This window comes from Temnothorax americanus, unplaced genomic scaffold, assembly GCF_048541705.1.
Source record: "Temnothorax americanus isolate GAGA-0224 unplaced genomic scaffold, ASM4854170v1 Scaffold77, whole genome shotgun sequence".
In the NCBI taxonomy this organism is placed as follows: domain Eukaryota; kingdom Metazoa; phylum Arthropoda; class Insecta; order Hymenoptera; family Formicidae; genus Temnothorax; species Temnothorax americanus.
The window spans coordinates 261,601-280,276 of NW_027509800.1; the positions used below are offsets into that span (position 1 = coordinate 261,601).

General features: G+C 39.9%; 1 protein-coding gene across 4 annotated transcripts in view; it reads right to left on the reverse strand.

The window, feature by feature from the left end:
• Frmd5 (FERM domain containing) overlaps positions 1-18,493 on the reverse strand; it is a 32,470-nt gene extending 13,977 nt beyond the window's left edge. For 3 of the 4 annotated variants that reach the window (XM_077423166.1, XM_077423169.1, XM_077423165.1), the window contains exons 1-5: positions 18,063-18,493; positions 9,721-9,825; positions 7,073-7,115; positions 3,327-3,503; positions 1,330-1,541 (exon numbers count right to left, since the gene is read on the reverse strand). In XM_077423166.1, the coding sequence (XP_077279292.1) occupies positions 1,330-1,541; positions 3,327-3,503; positions 7,073-7,115; positions 9,721-9,825; positions 18,063-18,158 (633 nt within the window). In that variant the 5' untranslated portion in view covers positions 18,159-18,493. Of the gene's footprint in view, positions 1-1,329; positions 1,542-3,326; positions 3,504-7,072; positions 7,116-9,720; positions 9,826-18,062 lie in introns of those variants that run through there. The other variant, XM_077423168.1, reaches the window with a different exon arrangement.
• Positions 18,494-18,676: the final 183 nt, after the last annotated feature.

The window sequence follows — 18,676 nt, forward strand, 5'->3', positions numbered from 1 at the left end:
TTTGAATATCAATGAACGCTGCTTCATATTCTGCGATATTGGAGGAGACGTCAATAGCAGCTAAAATCAGTTATCTCCAAAAACGTTTCCTATGTATATACCTTGCAGAACCGTCCAATGAAAAATGAAATCCGTTGCATGAATCGAATTGCAGATTAAATGCGGGCTAAATGATGTAATGAATTGGAAATCTGTATCTAGTACCTTTATGCGTTGTACAATGTACAAATTAGCTTATATTAATAATATTTATATTGAAATTTGTAATACCGTCGAATCTCATCCAACTCGAGTTTTACACGTAAAATGATAACGCAATGACATTCAAAACATTTAATTATCACATAGTAATAGTCAAAATGTAATTACATAGATCCAGGTTTGAACGTTCTAAAGCAGAGAAATATCACAGATATCGGATGGCGGAGTAAAAAGCGCGATCGTTCTCTAAAGATAAACCGGTTATGAACTCTTATCGACATAGGCGAGATATATGGACTTTTATCCGCGATACCTATACGGCTACATTTGACCGTGTTGGAATTTATTAATCCACGTTCATCTCGATCTCAAAACTTGCGACGAAGTCTCGTTATTCTTACACCTGGATTGTGATCTGCACTTTTAATAAGGGTAAAATAAACGATGCTTTTCGCTACATCCTCTGAAGAAACAAACCGAACTCATTTAAAAACTTATTTTTCAATCTTGAAACAATGGAACGATTTGTAATAATAATAAAAAATTGTAAAACATATATAATTCGAAATTTCGCATCTCTAGTTGAGCTAAGCAAGTTACTGAAAGCGCAATCCTATTCTCAATAAATCATTGATCCTTGAATTTTAAAATGAATTTGACAAATAAACGCCACTCGTAAAAAAAACGCGTAAACAACGTTTATGCGGAGTTTCGTCAAAGGACAACGTCGCTAACGGATTGAAACGTATTGCCGGAAATAAAGAAGGGCGTCATTAGCATCACGAAAGGAAACGACCATGAGAGCTCGCCGAGTTGGTCACGCTATCAACCCGTTAGCAACATTCAAATTCGTTCCTCGACGATGTGGTCGCCCACATTGTTGTTGATCACGTCTACTTTGGATATACCATTGAGACCCGTCCCCTCGAGATCTTTCTTTGAAAAGTTCAAATACCAAGTTTCTAGGTTCTGTTAGTGATATCGTCGATTTGCTATTCGCAAACGACAAAGTTGGCACGTATGGAAATAAGAGCAAATCAAAGAACAAATTTCTGAATTAAAAGTCCTTTGACGTTATTCATTCGCTGTTACAAGGAGCGTGCGAGGTGCGAGGATAACGAAAATTACCTTGACCAGATGTGGATCTACCGCGTACGTGTCCAATTGCGAGGCTATCCTAAGAAAGTAGTTTTCCGCTTGTTCCGGGGTGAACCCTTTCAACTGAGTCTGATGTAGCTCCATCGCCTTCTCCTCAATCGTCGGCGTCTGCGTCTTCAGCAATTTGTGCTCGGAGATATAGTTCCCTTCGTGGATTTCGGGATCGTAATCCCCCAGTTCACCTGAGAATTCCGGAAAAGAAAGGTCGCGTTGTAAATATCAATCGCCCGTTTCTTCTCATTTCTTATGATATGTATAAATATACATACAGAGTTTATTCATTTTACATATATTGATAGAAAAATATTGGAAAATTATGTAATTGTAGATTTCTAAAATTTAGAAATTTCTTCTTTGTATCTAGTTTGCACAAGAAAAAAATGCTTGACGGGGGTGATTTATACGCTTTAATTGGAAAAATGACTGATGCTTATCGCGACTATTACTCATATCACAACAGGGCGTGAATGACCAGATATAAATCGTCTGCGATTGAGAAATGAGCGCTACTTGAACCGGATGTCGAAGACAAATGACAAAAGGAAGCAAACAAATCTCTCGAAATATCGAACTAAACTGCGGCACTCCTTATCTTTTCCAACTGATGAGAGAGATCCATGTAAAGAAAGCCATTTTTATTTTGCGAAGAACATACGAGGAATCTGCATGAAAAACGGCCTACTTTAGCAAATAGGGGAAAAGCATACTGATCGCATTCCGCTCTGAGGAACGTAAGAACGGCTATCGCCAAGGTCAGCAAAAAGATCCATCGAGGAGCGAATAGTTTTTGTAGTTACCGTCGCGGTACGCTGAAAGGTGAACGATCTAAGAATTGATGGTCGACGACCGAAGTTTTAATGCAAGAATCACGATCGGTAGAAAGTGGCGCCCTCATTGATTGGCCCGTTACATACTTCTGCTCGATAACGAGATCGCAAGACAAACAAAAGATTGAATCCGTACTTATATAAGACGACACCGACTCCGTAAGATTACTTTCCAGACTAACTTCGATCACAGTCTGGAGATTTCGTAAATAGACAGTTGCATTTCTCGCCGAAGCACGAAAAACTAAATTTGAAACGACATATGCATATACGAATGTATAATTAAAGATACCAAAGATCGATTACAATTGTATCAAGATTGAATATGTGCAACTCTACACTAACCAATCTAGTAGCGAAATTGATTAATATCTGTATTTAAACAGCTTCCATTATTCAACTATAATACTTACTTCGTAATAGGCTTAATCGCGAGTCACGAGAGACGCTGACAGATTTGAATTAGCTGAGATTGTTTTTTTTAAATAAACTTCAAAGAAGATAAATAGTCGCAAAGCCACACAATCGTATATTTTACGGGAATGGCGTTGCAGGATCGATCAACGGGCGGGGTGGATGATACACGATCACCGTGATAGGTCACTGGAAAGGAAATCCTGAATTATGGGATTCCCGAGGTTGAGATAAAGGAATAAATTGACCGTACAGACACATGAAACGGAGAAAAGCTGAAGCTACAGGAACTGTGTGGCTGCACACGCCATGCGCTATTCATTGTTCACAAACCCAGTATTAGATATAAAATCATATTAATCGTTGTAATCGTTGTAATCCTACTGATCTACCAGCTTATAATTGTTTGATTCAACTACTGTTCTCAAGGAAAAATTAATTTTGAATTATTTAATTTATGAATTAACATGATTCTTAATAAGTTATTTTGATTGACAAAAAATTAGATTTAAATGCATGGAAAATGATAAACGCGCGCGCGGATGTACGAAGGAAATAAATTCAACAGTCTCTTTTTCATTTACAAAGATGGAGAGCATTCTCGCGTAAAGCTTATGAGTGTTTGCGCTTCGTTGTCTTTTCTATCGCGAAGACATGATTGTGACGTATAATAAAATCCAAAGATGAGAAATCGGCGAAGGATGACAAGCGGAATGACAAACTTACTTTGCACGATGCAACCCACCAGAAGCGCTGCTTCACCGGGGCTGCAACACAAACGTCCGTAAAGCAGGTCCCTTTTGAGCTGCTGGTACACTTGATACCTGGTGATCTCCTCCTTTAGCCGCAGAGGATCGGGCGGGTAGAATTTCACGCGAAAGCACAGCAAAATCTCGTGCATGTCTGGAACACAGTGACAGCGAAAGGTCGGATATGTTTCAGAGGACCAGCATCTTCGCTTACGACCTGTGTACTTTTGTCGCGCAAGGGAAACGCTACGCTCGCGATCCAACGTCCGATTTAGCTTCTCGATATAATTTCACGCGCTTGACCCGAAATATATCTTGTATAATCTTGGTCGCAAATTTATTTAATACAAGCGTGCTAAATATATATTTATCTCCTTCATACAAACTCGTTACGAATATACGAGTGTACGTTACAAACATAAATATATTAACAACGTAAGGATTTAATTAATAGTACAACTATATAAGTTAATAGTACAATTATATTAAACCTTCATTACTTACACATGTATATCATTGTACATTTATTACATAACTACGCGATTTAATATTAACGCAATTAAACATAATTTTATAATGTAAATTTTGAGGTAATTATCCTCAATAATCAATTTTGTGACAGAGCGATATATATATATATATATATATATACATAATTTTATAATGTAAATTTTGAGGTAATTATCCTCAATAATCAATTTTGTGACAGAGCGATATATATATATATATATATATATATATCGCTCTGTCAGAATCGATATATATATATATATATATATATCGATTTAATATTAACGCAATAAAACATAATTTTATAATGTAAATTTTGAGGTAATTATACTCTATAATCAATTTTGTGACAGAGCGATATATATATATATATATATCGCTCTGTCACAAAATTGATTATTGAGGATAATTACCTCAAAATTTACATTATAAAATTATGTTTAATTGCGTTAATATTAAATCGATATATATATATATATATCGAATCTCGGAACGACAATCGATACACATACGATAACAAAGGAAATAAGTAGCATTTGCTATAGTATTCCGCGTGTATAAAAACATTTGAGCGAAGACAGAAACGGAAGCGGACGGCGGACTAATGGTTTTGCAAGTGGAAACGCGACGTTCGTAAGTTTTCATTTCGAGTGAATATATGATTATCCTGTCGTATGTGTCTCACGGAGAAACATTCGAGCGTACCGCGCGGAGTCAAGTGGATATTTATTTTATACAAATGAGAGAAACAGCTGGCGCAAATATATACACTTACGAACGTATCGCCGCGCCCGCGCCGATGCAAATCGGGCTCTACACTCGGCGGTAATATAACATCGCCGCCCCCGTAATGCGAGGTCGTGATCCCATTATTCGATACGGTATCATTACGGCTCGTTGCCTTCGACAGATATAAGATATAAGATACTGTCTCTAGCACTCTGATCTTCCGCAAAACATACGAATATTAGGTTGCAATTAATCCGGTTTGACTATGATAAACGCGCGTCATGCGATTTGTTATAAGTTACAAATTGTGTTTATGACGTAAATATATCATTAATATTGTCAAATTTAGCATTGAAATCAACAGGTACGCGACAAATTCGCGGTCCACAAATATCTCTGAGTTCAAAGTCGGCCATTCGAGTTTATTTAATTCCACAGTGCAGGGCACTGCAGGGGAAAAATCTCCGCGACTCCTGTCCCACCTTCAACGAGCGCAAGAGTATTTTTTTATTATTCGCCACCACGCGACATTTAATCTTTTTGTCGAGCGACTTGCGTGATCGCATCGGGAGGTTTTTTCGGGAAAAAAAATATCCTGACGCTTTCGGACAGGTCTGCTCCGAACTCCGTTCAAGTTTACGAGAATAGGCCAGCGGGTCGCATGTCGCTGAAGCTAGCAGCGGGAGCTAGCAGCGGAACGTCCCGCGGACAGGGCCGAATATCATATAGGTTTCTCAGGGGGTCCGAACGTATCGTAGGTTAATTATTATTAGCCGCTGGGCTTTTCTTAAATATTATTAATTAATACAAATTAAATTTATTTATATATAAATGTTTTTTACAATATTCAAACTGTTTTTTCATCGGTTTGATATAAAAACATTTTTAATTATTATAGATTATTCGATAAATAATTGTAGAACATAGCAAAGAACGATTTTCTCCAAATTTTTAGGGAATCACGTTCTTGTAACAACAAAACGATTCAGCAAGTATTTGGAACAATCCGCGGTTTTATATTAATTTTTATTAATTTTTTATTCATAATTTATTCAGCGGCGACCGATCGCAAAAAACAATTCCCTCCAAATTTTTATGGGATCACATACTTGTGATAACAAAACGATTCAGCAAGTATTTGGGACAATCCGCGGTTTCCCTTGATTGTTATTAATTTTTTATTGATAAATTATTCAGCGGCGACCGATCGCAAAGAACGATTCTCTCCAAATTTTTAGGGGATCACGTCCTTGTGACAACAAAACGATTCAGCAAGTATTTGGGACAATCCGCGGTTTCCCTTAATTGTTATTAATTTTTTATGCGTATGTATAATTTTACGGTCTCTTGTAGGTTTATCGCCGTGCACGCTGTGAAATTAGCGCGAGAACAATAAAATTCATAATTCTCATATAATAGTGTTCGTATTTAATGAAATAAGAGAATGCAAAAGATTACTTTGACAAGTTTCGCGAGGTAGAAGAGCACCTCGCGAGGTTAGAGGAGCACCTCGCGAGGTACAGAAGCACCCTCGCCTTTGTCGGGACATCGGCGATTTCGTTGTAGGTTTATCGCCGTGCACGCTGTGAAATTAGCGCGAGAACAATAAAATTCATAATTCTCATATAATAGTGTTCGTATTTAATGAAATAAGAGAATGCAAAAGATTAGTTTGACAAATCATTATATGATTTCCGGAATAGTTATTACCGAAAATATAATATGCTAATAAATTAATAAAACGAAGTGCTTCTAAAGAAATTTTAAGAGCTAATCTTGCAATATATGTCGCTACATTTTGTGTTTCGCGAGGTAGAAAAGCGCCACGCGAGGTTAGAGGAGCGCCTCGCGAGGTTAGAGGAGCACCTCGCGAGGTTAGAGGAGCACCACGCGAGGTACAGAAGCACCCTCGCCTTTGTAGGGACATAGGTGATTTCGTTGTAGGTTTATCGCCGTACACGCTGCGGGTCGCGACTGCTTGAAACTTTGATGTGACATCGACCCGACGTAATCGGGCGTGGGAGGGAAAAGTCGTACCTCGACGACGATCGACCCTGCCTCGGTCACAGCTGTTCCGCTGATACCTTCGTTCTCTGCGCGGCGACGTCATTATGGCCGATCGAATATAACGCCTTTTTACGACATTATAGACTTATAGAGTTTTCGCGACCGCGGTGGAACGGGATTGTTCCCCCGAACCTAATAAGACGTTCGCGCGACGTCGATTCGTTTCGAATTACACCCACATCCGTTGCCTCGCGTTACACGACGTTACCGCGAATGAGATGTTTGTTACAACTTGAGCGCGCCTTCGCGGGAGAATGCTCGGTATGCACCTCCTCGAAAACAGAATAGAATGAACAGAGAAACGGTTTTTCGAAACTTCTTGTCAAAAGATAGCACGATAGCAGTTCAGTTTTATTTAAAAATCCGCGTTGTTCACAAATAAAAGGTAACGTTTGTTAAGTTTTGAATAATACCAACCTTTTACCTGCTTAATCGCCGTTTTCGCTAGGTCCAGCCAATGCTGCAAAATGAAAAATTCGAATATATATACATATAACATAAAATATGTATATAACATAAACACGCTATGGTAGATACGTAAGGGGATTGCAATACCGTTGCGTGTCATGCGAGACTAAAAATTCTTATCATTTATTATCGCTAGTCCATATCCGGCTGTTGTAGTTTGAACAAGCATTCTAATGTTTAAGTATTTATATTCGTGACATAAATTTAAGATACTTGAAATAGTATTTTGCCCTCTGTCTGTTTTCTTCCTAAACAAGAATTAAACAAAGATACGAAGCATGAAATTCGCCGTAAAATTTTGTCGTAATAGTCTCCGATAATACAACCCCCGTAACAACCCCCGCTCGCTTGTACGCATGAGATATTTACCATTGAAAATTACGCCGACGAGGTTGCGCATCCGTTTTAATACTATTTCAGTGAGCCCAGTGAAGACATTAAAGAGAGTGACCATTACGTTGGACGTGCTAACGCAAGTGCGTAAAGTGTACGCGGTACCGTCGACAAAGTAGTAGCTTCCACAAAGACTATAGTCGTCGTTTTGTGCGACTATTAAATTAGTAGAGATTTACGCGATAAATTTTAGAAATCCATAACATATCGGATCAAGGATCAATTGCACGGAGCAATTTCAGGCTACTCCAAATTGCTCAGTGGATCCATTCGAGAGAGGATAAAGCGGATCGTGAATAGAGCTCTATAGTTCACCGTATATCTCTTTAAGCCCCTCGTTTACAATGGCCACCCTTTAAAAAAAATATAGATCTCGGCAGGCGCTGCTCAGGGTAGCAACAATCGATACAATTTATCATCCTCGAGGGATTTTTAAGTACGAGTCTCTTTCGCGGTTCATTGTCGCTTATCGAGTATAAATGCAAATTCTAAAAATTGTCGCACTGCGCAAAATGCGATGAACGATCATTTACAATTTCCATGAAAAAACAATTCCCGTTCGTACGACATGAATTCAATCGCAAGCCGAGAGAACAGCGGGAGCTGTGCATGCCTGAGGATAGGGTGCGGCGCGTTAATTTTTAAAGAAGACGGCGATGGAGCCGTTTGCGGACATCCGGACGAACAATATAGATTTCACCGGGCCTTATAGAAACCAAAACTCGGCAAGATGTTGTTTTATATCGAGATCGCGATGCTACATGTCTTCTGTTAAAGAACGAGGAATAAAAATTATTCCACTAAGTTATGTAGGGTTTCGCGCATATTCTCTCGAGTTTATTTCGTATATTTTAACGACTATATATGTAATTCGCTCTGTAAGATAATTTCTTATAAAAAAAATTTAAAAATATCTTTGTTAAATATAAATTTAAATACGACGGAAAGAATGAAAAATTACTGTTGCTCTATATCGTAAAAAGTATTTTAATCCCTTAGGTTTGCATTAAAATTAACATGATTTTCATCCTGAATTAAATCTTCTACAACTGAAATTAAGATCGATGTCTTTTTCCGGCGCACTCGTTTTCACTCATGAGGTATTTTAGTGAAAGTGCACGGTTATTTCAGATAGACCAGTTCTTCGCAGGAATGCCCGTAAAAAACCAGCAAACGTGATAAAATTCTCCTCTTCTGAAGTTTTGCTTAACTGAATTACCATTTAATAACGTATATATCTAACGATTGACTTTTGTTCAAAATAATGACTGTGGAATATACAATGTGTGAAATATAACTTTTACGCAAAATATCCTATCTGTTATTCTTTCTTTTCCTCAATTTCGATCGTTATTAATTTAAATGTGAAATGAATATTGCCGATATATTTGCATTTACGTGTAAAATGTCGTATGTACGTGTATTTAAATACATTCACATTTTCAACGCGTTTCCAGGTCTTCGTGACGATCGAACATTTATGGGGTAAATTAGATTTGTACCCTCTGGCCCTGGAATCGCGGCGATCGATGCGTTGAAACGCACCGTTGACGTTGTACGGAACGATATATAAATATTATTTCATGATCGATAACAAATCTTTTTGCCCTCTTGTATCTTATTCAAGTAAACTGCGAAGCAGCAATTACTAATACGGCAGGCACGATAGTTGTATCGGTTTCATGATAAATTAAATTAATGTCTTTTTTGGAAATAAAAATTCAATCGCGTAAGTTTTAATTTGGAATATTACGGAGAGGAACGGAATAAATGATTAAGCCATTAACGCGTGTTCGTGAGCGAAGTACAATAGTGTACTACGGTGAATCGTTGGTATTTCAAGGCACGCCTATTTTTAAGTCCTCCGGAATTACACCGATGACCTAAGAATAACGATTACGATGGAGTGTACGACGCATGCCATGCCGTTCCAGATGTTAGTAGAGCGAATTTAATTGCGTGACAGAGATCTCTCTGTCTTCCGCAAGCATGTCGACCATTCTCTAGAGTAACATTTAGGAAAAAAAAAAAAAACAAACAAACAAGTTGTAATTATACGAATACTTTGTGTCGCAAAAATTATATACTTGACTCGCTCGCAAAGATATCCTACAGAGACAAAATATGCAAAAGAAGTATGACGTCTTGGGAGCAGCGTTTCTCTAAGAATCCACTGTTCTATAAACGCAAATTTTTTCCCTTACCCTTTCCCTTTCTTTATCGACGTAGCGAAGCCCGAAGTAGTCCATCTCCAAAATGTTGAGCTGCTTACACACATATTCGAGGATGTATCGTCCTTTTTCTTGTGGCTGCAACAGAAAAAGAATCGTCATTAGACGTAATCAGTTCTTTTATGCTTATCTTGTTCCCTCTGCTTTATTTTTCACGTGGAAAAGAAAAACGCTGGGGGACAAACAAAAAGAATGGTGTATTGTAGTAGGGCTAGCCTTACATTTAAGGAAACTTGTAATACTTTAACAGTCTCTTCTCTCTTCTCTCTCTCTCTCTCTCTCTCTCTCTCTCTCTCTCTCTCTCTCTCTCTCTCTCTCTCTCTCTCTCTCTCCCTCTCTCCCCCTATACAAATAACGATTTCCAATATAAATATTAAACGTAAAATTATGTAACTGAGAGATACCTTTAACACATCGCGTGGAGACACAAAAGGTGCCATTGAATAAATTTCTCCACAAGCGACTTCCGTATTTCTGAAACGGAAATTTCTAATTAAAAAAAAAAGTAGTACGGGTTTTACTCCGTCTTTTTCTAATCTTTATGCAAATGCGAATCAACGCTACTTGATTCTGTCGCGATTCCTGGACGGGGAAAACGACGAGATGTGGCGCGTACAGCGCGTGAAATACCGGAAGTCCGCGATAAAAGACGGTTGAGGAAATCTCTCGTTTTCACATCCGCGCGAGTATCTGAAACGCTATATGCGTCTACAAGTATCCATGCAAGCATATACGATTTTTACGTGTGTTAAAATTATATATTCAAACTGCATTATGCATGCACATGCAAACGATACCAATTTCAACTCTGTTCTTATCACAATCTATGATAAACAAATAGTGTCTTTTTTGTACTTTTATATAAATAAAGCACCTTTATACAATTGAGATAATGCTACAAAAATGTAAGCTATAAATCAGAGATCTCGACGCCTTTGTGACATACTACCTTCCTATTTTGCGGAAACGGAACACGTGCTCTAACGTGGCTTTCGCAACCAAGTCACACGAATGTTTTCCGGGGTCGTCAACCTTCAATTTTAAATGTTATCTTAACTTTTAATGGTCTTTTTTCGAACGTCAATTCAATGAACGCATATTTTAGTTTTCATAATATTCAAATCCGATGTGGTTAAACTCCAAGAAACCGGTAAAAAATTATTATATATGCGACTTCTTATTACACCGCGAAGAGGATTGCTACTTCGATACGTTAAACATGATATGTTATCATGCACGAAGCAAATTGGAAAATACATATAATAACATATGAAATAATATGTCGCTTATTGAAGCATTTTAATACGATTAACGATAGCATCGTGCTGATATATTGCAAGAAAAAGATAACACCGGGATGGCTTCCGACACGTATACACTACAGATTATGTAAAATATGAGGAAGCAAAATACTCAGTCGTGATCTCTCTGCAACAAAAACTCGGATAGGATGGACAAAATCGCTGCAATTATTAAGTGTAATAGCTCCGTAATCACGAGTTAAATATCAGCCGATGCAAGGTCACGGACAAAAAAACCAACGACGAGAAAAAATATTATTTTCTCGTCTTTACGCAAGCTGTATACAAGATTTGATGTAACAGCATTATTTGCATTTTAGAAGAAGCCTCATTGAGGCTTCTTCTTACAGTCAGTTCTTACGCAGTTATCTCTTTTACGTTCGTCCGCTTTATCCATTGGTACAATAGAACGCGAAATGCGATATCTCGCACTATACATTTTTGCAAATGCAAATTTGTTCGCGAGCCACTATTGAATGAACCATTCCCGTGAAGGCAAGGCGCCGAAATGTCACGTCCCGAAATAACTCTATACTCGTATCGAGAATCAAATTGAATATTTCAGCGTAACATTCACGACGGCTTGGACTTGGGCTTGAGCTACTACGGTCTTACTAAAAGTCGTAAGATGGTAAGAAATACGAGGGGGATGCGCACGGGTGTACTTCACGAAGACGAAAACGCCGCGGTCGTTTGCGCGGCAGCATCAGTCATCCCGGGCATGTCGAGTGTTTTTAACGGCCCTTACGCGTGTCAAGGACCATACGCGACAAACCGTGCACGTCCGAAGTGCACCGCGGGTCCTCTCTTTGTGTTCTACGTGGAAGCGTCTAGCGTTTCGCGAATTGCCAAGAATCTACGAGGGACAGGGGACTCGATGTGTAGCATTATTGTATATTAATAAGAGCGAGCTCCGGCAGTCCCTCGCGAGTTATTTACTCGCTCAAGATTGATGGCGACGCGTACAACACGCTATTACCTGCGCGCGACGCAGTACTCTTACAACGAAGACATAAATCGCTTGTAGCGCTTGTACGCGTGACTCGATTCCGCGGAATGGTGATATACGAAATGAGTATTAATCGGGATCGCTACAAAAAGATTACCGAAAAAATGCTACAACCGACAAATTTCGAGCGTGAAATACATCACGATGAGATATCGTGAGATGAGAGAATATGTATATACATATATATAGCAATAAGAGTTAATTAGTTACGTTAGAATGTCATCTACTTTATACAATTATTTTTATTTTTAATCACTATTTTCAAATTACGAAAGCGTTTTTTTTTTTTTTTTTTTTTTTTTTTGAAATTCAAAACTGAAATTCAAGCGTCATATTTTTCGTACATTATTGAAGAGAAACAGAAATAGACCGCAGAAAATTACTTGCGACAAATTTGTATTATACTTGACATTATCTAAAGTAATATAGTCAGAGGTACAAGGTTACATTAGCTTCTTTTAAACAGAACCTACATTTTATGACTATTTCAAAGTAAATTTCCTAGCATAAGTATTAGAATTGGTCACTTTGCCGCACGTACGGTAGTTCAAGATCGAATTTCAACACGGCGAACCTCACGAGCTCTCAAGTGGCTTCTATCTGCAGTTATATATATATATATATATATATATATATATATACATTGGTAATCATATTAAAGAAATAGATAAGCGCGAATAGAGCATTTCAATTATATTAAAATCCAGTTATCATATTAAGTCATTATTTCGGTTTCTCGAGGTAAATGCCAGTGGTGAAATATCATACGATGGCGCGGTACTTCGCATCGCGATGAGAAAAGATCTTCCGATCTCGTTATTTGGATACTAATGATTGTCGGATATTAACGGATTTACGCGGCAAAGCGATACGAGTAGTTAAACGGTAAATTAAAGCTATGAATAATAAACGAGCGCGAAACATAATTATGGAATACAGAATGCCAGTGAACGCGTGCACATACGAATGAAGTATACAAATTTCACTTAATCAAAGGATTTGCATACATTGGCCGGAAATATATACGCATCAGTGTCAAGGAACGAGATAATCGATATCAGAATATCCAAGTGTTTCCAAGTTATTTATATTAGTTATTTTCGGATACAGGTACATATATCGGTGAGTCGAATGTATTATAAAAACGTGCGAAGCGCTGTCGACTTGTGTCGACCTCGCATCCTTGGAGATCGTTGCGCTCGCGTAAAAAAAATCGCGGGAAGCTCTTATCGATCCTCATCGAACACCATCGACACGTGTATTCGACTCGTCCAAAATATGGAGGGAAAATGACGAATGAAAAATACATAAGTTCTTGAACACGCACGAAGTAAAGTTTAAGTTTCAATGCGCAATTTCTGCTGCACGAGGAGCGTACCTTGAGTTTGGTCGCGAGAGAACGAGAGGCATAAGTATACTTTAAATTTTTTGCAAAGCTAATCCGAGCTACGCAACTTTCCACAAACTCACCCCTTTGTAATATCTAAAAGAGAAATGGTAAACGATATATGAGCATATGAATAAATAGTCAAAAGCTGCTGTTTTTACTGTCCGTGCTACATAATTAAATCTATATATAACATTATTATGAAAATTTTTCAACTCATTTATCAGTCTCGTCTACCATCCGTTCAAAATTGTTTATTTAATCAAAACGTTATTTTCTCGGTTACTCGTCATAAATCAGGTCACGTTTCCGTTAAATTTATTTTATATTTCTTTGAACGTAGTGATTTCTTTTTGTTTGGATACCGCGTTCAATGTATACGCGAGAATCTATTTTATATTTCCATAAGAGAATTTGTAAACCTGTAAAGGCCTTTAGAAAGTTACCAGTTTCTAAGTACAAAGTCGATCAACACGCGCACGACATCATTGCCGGGGAATTTACATTTGTCGGTAATAATTCAAGTGCCTCCGCCACTACGTTGACAGGGAGTAGGAAGAACCGTAAGAGAACGGCTATCATTGATTCGCAGCCTAGTGACCCTGTACCTCCAGACACGGTGGCTCTTATAGACATTGTTGTTTGCGAAGGGAGATCCGTCTGTTGAACTTCGTAGTTGCGACTGTTGCGAGTGTACAAAATCTCAACCACGAGATCGACTTTGCGGAACCATAACCGTTCTATATGAACTGTCCGAATAAAATCGACGAATCGTGTAGAATGCGCAATGTAGATAAACAGGATTGTTGCCACGCGTGTGAAGAATGTTTATTCTATATGAATCATATCTGATCGTACTGAGCAAAAGCAAGGATATTGCGCCGCACGAATAGGTGCAAACGCGAAAAAGTAAATTAATCCAAATAGAATATTCCACGTCTCGTCCGCCGTCGCTGCCATTAATTAAGTATTCAGGTGAGCGTCATCGATTCCTAACATATTTCACTTGTCGTTTGATCGTAATCGCGCTGCAGTCCCGATTTTTCGAGATAAAACTTTACGAAAGTATATATACGCAGGATTTAAATCATTCGTGTACACGACAATATCATGGACTTCGCAAAGTACCGCGCAATATAAATATAAATCAAAATATGTGGGTGACGCGAGCTTTCCCAAAAGTTAATCCGCACACTTTCATCTCGCGGTTACTCCGACAATTCTTCGTCTTATTTTTTTTTCACGACGCATACCGACATTTACTTTGGCACGGACCACATTGTTGCCGTTTGAAAAAGGTTAAGGATTATTAACGGTTTTATTTTGAGGGCGAGATTGAACGCGACAAGGCGAGCGTGCATAATATCAGCGAAGCTTTTTAAGACGCTTTTAGGCACGAAACGACGTCGTCCATACCGCAATTTACGGCTATCAGCGAGCCAAATGGACCGTACTAATACAGCGAGAACAAATAATGACCTAGAATTCACTCGCAAATCGGATTATACCGTAACTCTCATCGAATGGCGCAAAGAAATCGCTATAAAGGGGAAATTTTAACTCTCCGTAAAATTACAAGTTCACATCACATTTTTCATTATTAAACTTACACCGTAACGGATAGCGTAGCGACTTTACCCTGAGACACTTTGTTACACTTGTGAGATGGAAATGAGAGATAAATATGCAAAATTTTAAAAACGAACAAAAAGAAATATATCCCGCGACACAGATACTTAATCAAATATTTTCAATTTTATTTTTGGCGAGCTGCAACTATCGCGTAGCGTGTAACGTTATAATGGGTATTGCATCATGCATTTCCATTTTCATTGCAAATTCCATATAAAATATGTAGGAATCATATTCCTTTAAAAGATTAATTTCTTATTCGTAAAAAGTGATCGAATAAGAATATTCTCTTTATGATTACATCGTTAATTTTTGCACAGATACTTTTTGCAAAGAGCACGCGAATATTCGAACTATTCCTCGTTCTTGGCCCTTACTCTCGCCGTTGATAAAACCTTGAAAAACGAATCAGTGAGAATGTATACCGTTTAAAAATATACCGGCCAGTAGCTCTGCGCTACCTAGTACCTAAAACAATAGCTGTATCAATAGTCAACAAAAATCCGATTTTATTGGCTTTTAACGTATACGCAATAGCCAACCCTGTCTCTCCAATCGTCATCCGTTCGGAGCTTAAATCCGAACCGATGGCTTCCCACCCTCCGTCGTATCGTTTCAATTTGGCCACTCGCCAATTATTCCGTCGTTAACATTCGCGATGTGACGTATCGTTGAAAGTTGAAACACGTACCGTCCCCTGTTTTCCGCGCCCGCAAAGAGCGTGCACCGTTGCACGCCTAACGAAGAGAAACGAACCGATCGACATCGACGCGACTCTATTTCCGGGTATCCTGGAACGAGCGATAATCCCGTGAGTCCCGGAAGAGAATGGGGGACGCGGATGTGTCGCCTTTGGGGATTTCAATGAAACGCGATGTGCCCTGATTCTATATGGTTTACGACGAGAGAGGGGAGGGAATAACAAACGTTACAACGTACAAGTATCGACACGCGAAATGTTATTGCAATGGGAATGATATGAATTTATCGGAATATTCCGCATCAGCTATACTTGCGTAACCGCAGACCGCGGAGACTTAAATAGCGCGTGCTCCTGAAAGACGTAACGCGTGGATCGATAGAGAATTATTACTTGGGTGAAATTACAGATTTCAGGAAAGCTATCTCGCGCGCGTGAAAACAACGCGAAACGCCTTGCGACATCGATCGATATATTAACGGTTAAAAATCGAATCAAAGAAATCTCTATACTCGATATCTCGACGTTTCTGGCTTTGCGCGCGGAGCGTTGGGCTAAGGTGATTCGCGAGCGCGAACATCATCTCGAGAGAGTTTTCGACGAGGTAGACCGCGCGCACGGGCGACTTTCCGGAATCGATCCAAGCCCGGAGTACCGTCGCTGCGATTAAACGTCAAAAGGATCCACGGTCCGACCTCTCTGCGTCCATCAACGATGCTCAAATCATGCCCCCTCCCCCCTCCCAATCACGAACGAGAAACACGATGAAAGGTATACGCGAGCGACACGTGGAGCAGATGCAGAACGGAAAAATAATAGGTCGGATGTGTGTGTGTGTGTGTATCTCGAAACGAACGTTATAATCAATAATGGGGGAAAGCGTATATTTCAACAAATGCGGGTATATCAGGATCAGAAAAACACGGAACATCGTACATCCATGGCATAAAGAACGGACAAACAGAGAGAGGTGAGACAATGCAAGTCATAACAACAAAGTTCGCGCCGTATGAAAGAATATCAGAATGCTCGTACTTGAATATATCTCAATAAAGATGACGTTTGTTGCGTTTTTTATTTTCTCTCGCGCGTTTCGTAAATCTTCAAGATATAAGTAAATCTGATTGCGTGAGTCTGTATCGTAACGTCGCTTCGAATTTCCGAACGATGCGGTAATCATCGCGACATCGTCGTTTCGGATAAGAAGAAATACGTATTTGTCATATTTTCACTCCCTCTTTTTTGCTCTTTTTCTCTTATATCAAATAAAATACGACACATTCAAATATGTCCTTGAGCCCGTCGTTTCAAGCGACGTTAATTCAGTACTATAATATAACGAAACGTGATAAGAGATACTATCGGGGTTGTACAATAATTTATTAAATTCATCAAAATTTCATTAACGTGCCAAGCACCCGCTGTGCCAAAAACGTTATCATTTGCTGGCCATGAAAAAACATTGGAGAAAAACATCGCTTTATTCAATATGTCACTTAAACGAGAGAAAGAGCACATTTCCAGGAGTAATGTTACATTACGTTAAATTGTACAATTTGAAAGCGTATATCCCGCTTTTCGCACGTTATTTTTAACGACACATTCTCTTCGCGCAGTTTGAATTTCCCTTCGAAAAAATATCGAGGCATCGGTAATTTTTTAGCTACGACGAATTGAAAAAGGAAGCTTTCGGCTATTTTTAAATACAATTCTAATACAAATGTTAATCGTAAAAATATATGTCGCTAAAGATTCAAAATAGCGATAAATGATGATCTCCCTTGAAATTTTCGCTCGGAAAACTGCAAATTGACTGAGGAAGAATGCGTGAGAAGTGGGACAGTTTTTATAGAATTGTCAACAGCCGAGATCTGTTGAAACTTTTCAGAATCGCAATCGCAATCGCGGCGAAATCGCGCGCGTCGCGGTCGCGACGATCGCGTTAGGATCTTTTCACCCTCGTCCCTGTTCTTATTCCGGCAAGTACCGAGTACCGAAATCTTGGCGAGTACTTGGACGCTGGAAGGGTAAAAAATCCAAGTATCGAGGATTTAAATGATAAACAGCGCTCTCGGCTCTCGGGCTCTCGGATCTCGTTCAGTTCGATGCCGATACCCGATACCGGTGAACGACAGCGCGCGTCCGCGAATGAGACGGAAAGAAAGAAAGAAATCCGCACAGGGGTGGCGCGAGAGAGAAGTCGCACTCGCGCGGATAGCGGATTAGCGGATATCCGCGGCGCGGCGCGGCGCCGAGCGGTGTACGCGTATAGCACTCTTAACTTACCTGAAAGTCGCAGTAGATAATTTCGTCGTCGTCGAACAGTCGAATAGTGGCGCGATGCACCACCGTCACGTCGCTCTTGCTGCCGAATTTCAACATTTCTGCCCTCAAGTCGCCACCCAAATTATCCCCCCGGCCGTCATCGTTCCTTCCCCCACAGCACCACACACTGCCCGTTTATTAATCGCGGCACGCGCCACCGTCGTCGTCGTCGTCGACGCCGGTCGTCGTCGTCGTCGTCGTCGTCGTCGCCGCCGCCGTCGCTGACGCGCGACCGTACTCCGTATTAATCGGCGAGCTGGCACGGCACGGCGCGACGGCACGGTTGCACAGCGGTGAACGACGACGCATCACCGTAGCGGAAGAACGCGAGGCTGTCCGTCAACCGGTTCGTCCCACTGCTTCGCCGCCGCCGCCGCCGCCTTCGCCCTGCGCCGCCGCGCGCCGCCGCGGCCAACGCGGCGACGCCACGTCTCCGCCCGCGCGCCGTTGCCGTTTCCACTTGCCTGTCATGGCGCCGCGTCGCGCGTCGCGCTGGATTTCGATTTGCCGCTGAATCGGCTGAAGGCTGAATGCCGATTCTGCAGAAGCACTCGCGGTAAGCGAGCTACTGCCTT